This window comes from Molothrus ater, chromosome 25 (assembly GCF_012460135.2).
Source record: "Molothrus ater isolate BHLD 08-10-18 breed brown headed cowbird chromosome 25, BPBGC_Mater_1.1, whole genome shotgun sequence".
Classification (NCBI taxonomy): Eukaryota; Metazoa; Chordata; class Aves; order Passeriformes; family Icteridae; genus Molothrus; species Molothrus ater.
The window spans coordinates 6,447,383-6,451,818 of NC_050502.2; the positions used below are offsets into that span (position 1 = coordinate 6,447,383).

At 57.7% G+C, this 4,436-nt stretch overlaps 1 protein-coding gene across 1 annotated transcript; it reads left to right on the forward strand.

The window, feature by feature from the left end:
* The first annotated feature begins 2,413 nt into the window (after positions 1-2,413).
* On the forward strand, positions 2,414-3,625 carry G0S2 (G0/G1 switch 2). Its single transcript, XM_036398436.2, has 2 exons — positions 2,414-2,570; positions 3,042-3,625. Exon 2 carries the CDS (start codon positions 3,076-3,078, stop codon positions 3,382-3,384), a length of 309 nt encoding a protein of 102 aa, XP_036254329.1. The 5' UTR covers positions 2,414-2,570; positions 3,042-3,075; the 3' UTR covers positions 3,385-3,625.
* The last annotated feature ends 811 nt before the right edge of the window (positions 3,626-4,436 follow it).

Sequence of the window (4,436 nt, forward strand, 5' to 3'; positions counted from 1 at the left end):
GACATCTCCATCCGTATTTTACAAACAAAAATTCCCTTCTCAGCCCTCAGGAAAAGACTTGCAAACATCAGGTTCAGCAGGCAACAAAAACCCTGCCTGGAAAAAAAAAAAAAAAAAACCAAAAACAACCAAAAATCCGTTTTGTAGGCGAGAAGTCACAGTGAGAGCGCCCTTTGTGTCAGGGGCCGGAGCGGCTCAGCCGCTGCTGCCGGGGCTGGGCAGGGCCGGGGCAGCCCCGACCCCGACCGGGAGCCCGAGGGGCAGCACAGGGACCCCAAAGAGCCGCGGGATCAGCCGTGACCTTCAACTTCCCCTGTCTGGCCGCTGTCCCCTCCGGCCGTCTTTTCTCCAAAAGCCATTTTTTTGAGTGTTGCAGAAGAGAAAAAACACAGCCCGAAGTCAGCGATCAGCTGCAACCTCGGCTGCCAAGTTGGCAGAGAAGATAAGGACCCTTTATTTAAAGTAGAAAACCCCAGACGCTGAGGAGGGATAGACGAGTCTTTAGCAACTTTTACAGCCAGTCTTGCAATACAATTTCCTAAGCAGACTCAAAACTTGCAAAAAAAACCCAAAAAAAACCCCAAGTTTTCACCAGGAGCGTTTCCTTGGAGCGCTGCGGGGGCTGGGGCAGCCTCGGGACGTGCGGGATGTGAGGAGCCAGGGCTGAGTCACTGCCCCACACCCGGCACAGCTCAGAGCCAGGGGAAACCCCGCGAATGCAAGGCCTGTGCTCCTTTTTGGGGTGGCCAGCAGTGCCCACAATCTCCTGTGCAGGGAACCAGGCAGTGTGGGGGGCATCAGCGCTGAGGAGGAGGAGGGGAGGAAGGCAGGAAGGACATGAGCTTTACCTCCTTCCTCACGCACCAACCTCTCTCTAAAACTGCTGCTACAACATCAGCTGATATTTTAATTTCTACACACGGCCTAGCAGAGCAATTCCCATCCTCAGCCACACAGATCTGCCCAGAAGTCTGACCCAGAGTCCATCACCTGCTGGAGATCCCTACAAGTTCTTGTGGCTTTAGCAGCTCTCTGGGCTCAGCTGAGATGTGCATGGAACCCAGGGGCTTCCTGCAGTGTCTGCTCTGCTGGAGCTGCAGCCGCAGCAGATGATGGGGGTGATGATGATGATGATGATGATGCAATCGTTCTTGCATCATCAGTAATGCCGGGGGTTACTGGTGCAACACTGCCTGGCTGCAGCCCAGGATGGCAACAGCACCGTCCTGCAGGTGACACGGAGAGTGACCCAAAGGGGGACACAAAGGGGGTGACACAGATTGACACCAAGTGCAGGAAAAGCCAGGAGTGGATCTGAAGTCGATGTAATTTCTCTCTCTTTGGAGCTTCCCCAAGTTCTCTCACTCCCAGGAAGTCAGGGGCTGTCACACCTGCAGAGTCACCTGCTCATGGCTCCCCTTCCACAAGCATGTCACTCCTCAGCCCAGGTGACACTGTCACACCTCAGTCTGGTGGCACTGTCACTCCTCAGCCCAGGTGACACTGTCACACCTCAGTCTGGTGACATGGTCACACCTCGGTTGGGTGACACCGGCCCGCTGCATCCCTGGGGCGTTTTCTCACCCCCTTGCCCGCAGTGTGGCAGCCAGACAGGGACATTTCAGTGAATTGGTCACTGGCAGCCAGGCAGGGACATTTTGGTGAATTGGCCACTGGCAGCCAGGCAGGGACATTTTGGTGAATTGGCCACTGGCAGCCAGGCAGGGACATTTTGGTGAATTGGTCACTGGCAGCCAGGCAGGGACATTTTGGTGAATTGGTCACTGACAGCCAGGCAGGGACATTTTGGTGAATTGGTCACTGGCAGCCAGGCAGGGACATTTTGGTGAATTGGCCACGCACAGCCCCAAGCCCTGACCCAAACCCTGCCCTGTTTTGGGAGCTGTGGACGCAGACCCTCTCCCTGCCTCCCAGGCAATCAGCAAAGCCTCTGTGAGTGTATGAAATATTTATTGCAGAAGCAGGTACAGGGCTGCACAGCAAGTCAGGCATCAGATCTCTGGTTCGGGAATTAGACTGAGACAGTCTCAGGGGTTTGTTTGAGGAAGGAAAAACATAAGCTTTTTAAGAGAAAAAGGAGAAATGGAAGGAGGGATGGGAAAACATAAGGAGAAATGGAAGGAAAAAGAAATTGAATGAGGAAAAGAAAGAATAAGAAAATTTACAAAGTGGGGGAAGAAAGGGTTTAAAAAAAAAACTAAAAGGGTTTTTTTTTCCGTCTGGCCGGATTAGGGGCAGGAGCTGCCAGGCGCGGGGGGGCCGGGCTGGCCCCAGCTCCGGGCCCCGCTCCCGGCCCGGCCCCCGCCCCGCCCGCCCCAGCGGCGATAAAAGGCGGCGGCGGCGGCCCCGGGCAGCGGCGGCAGCGGAGCGGCTGCGACAGCGACAGCAGCGACAGCACCGACAGCACCGACAGCAGCGACAGCGCCGCTCACTGCACCGCTCACTGCACCGCTCACTGCACCACTCACTGCACCGCTCACTGCACCGCTCACTGCACCGCTCAGCACTGCACAGCCTCACTGCACCGCACAGCCCGCAGAACACCACCGGTAAGGGCTGGGAGGGGATGGATGCGAGGGGATGGGATGGGATGGGACAGGATGCTGCACAAAATGCGTGGGACCAGCAGTGTGTGCCCCCCACCGCAGCCTGGGCAGGGTGGCTCTGGACCTGTCCTGGGCAGGGTGGCCCTGGCTCTGTCCTGGGCAGGGTGGCTCTGGCTCTGTCCTGGGCAGGGTGGCTCTGGCTCTGTCCTGGGCAGGGTGGCTCTGGACCTGTCCTGGGCAGGGTGGCTCTGGCTCTGTCCTGGGCAGGGTGGCTCTGGCTCTGTCCTGGGCAGGGTGGCTCTGGATCTGTCCTGAGGCACCGCAGGGACAGGGTGGCTGCGTTTTCCTGAAGCAAACCTTCAGCAAAAATCCCCCATCCCCATTTAAAGCCCAGCCGCGGGTCTGCGGGGGGCTGGAGAGCTCTGCCCCCACAGCAGCTGGATTTAACTCACGTCCCTCTCCCTTCTCTTCCAGAAGCCACATCAGACCCCGCTGCTGCCGAAGTGAGATGGAAACCATGCACGAGCTGATCCCCTTTGCCAAGGAAATGCTGAGCCAGAAGCCCAACAGGAAGATGGTCAAGCTGTACATGCTGGGCAGCGTGCTGGCCTTCTTCGGGGTGGTCATCGGGCTGGTGGAGGCCGTGTGCAGCCCCTTCAGCTCCCAGGCCAGCCTGGAGGACGAGGAGGACAAGAACAAGCCCGCGGCGGCCCGGGAGCAGCAGCAGCTGCAGAAAAGGGAGGATTTGGCGCAGGCCAAGGGCAAGGCACAGGCAGCGCTGCAGAGGGCCCTGGTGACCCGGCAGCACGCGTCCTAGGCTGGCCCGCGGCACAGAGACTCCACCAGGGGGGTTCCAGCACGGAGGGAAGGCTCGGCCGGAGGAGGCTGCACGTCTGAGACTCGCCACAAGTGAAGGGCTTTATTTGCTGCTGTGCAGCAGTGGGGAAAAATACCTTTTGTTGGTATAAACCTGTGCACCATGCACAGCGTGGTTTCTTATTTTTCTTACGGACGCGTTTTACACCATTTTGCAAGATCAATAAATATTTTATATGGTACCGGTGCTCTCTCTTGCTGCTGTTATTTTCAGAGCCTTCTCGTGCTGGTTTGCAGAGGTTTTGCTCCCACCTCTGGCTCCTTTTGCAGGGCAGGGGGGACACGGGGGAGAATGGAGGAGATAAAAACCCAGAGAGGCGGCTCTGGGGGCTGGTCTGTCCGTCTGCCTGCCTGTCTGTCTGCCTGTCCGTCTGCCTGTCCGTCTGCCTGTCCGTCTGCCTGTCCGTCTGCCTGTCCGTCTGCCTGTCCGTCTGCCTGTCTGCCTGTCTGTCTGTCTGCCTGTCTGTCTGCCTGTCTGCCTGTCTGTCTGTCTGCCTGTCCCTCTGCTCCTTCCCCAGGGGCCAGCTGGGGAGGAGGTGGCATTTGTGTCACACGGGTGCCACATGCCCCGAGCTGGGGCTGGGCTCCAGGGGTTACCTGGGTTCAATGGCACACATCTGCCTCTGCCACGGCCACGTGGGCACAGAACTGCTTTAAAATAAACCAAAGCCCCGTTCTTGCCCTGGCAGCCCTCCAGCAGGCTCCAGCTGCTGCACAGCTAAAAAGCCTAAAACCAAAACCCTTCCACCTTTCTGGGATCTTTCACAAAGCCGCCACACACACCCGAGTGTGCAGGGTCATGCTGGATCCAGAGCCACGGGGTGTCACAGATGGAAAAACACGGAGATGGCACAGCCTGCAGGGTGTGGAAACTGTTCCAGGCTTCAGGCTCCACTCAGAGCGCTGCCAGGATCATTAGAGGACTTTCACCTATTTAAAAAATGTTCTGGGGCTTAGCAAGAATCTGTTGCATTTGGGGCTGTGTCATGTCAG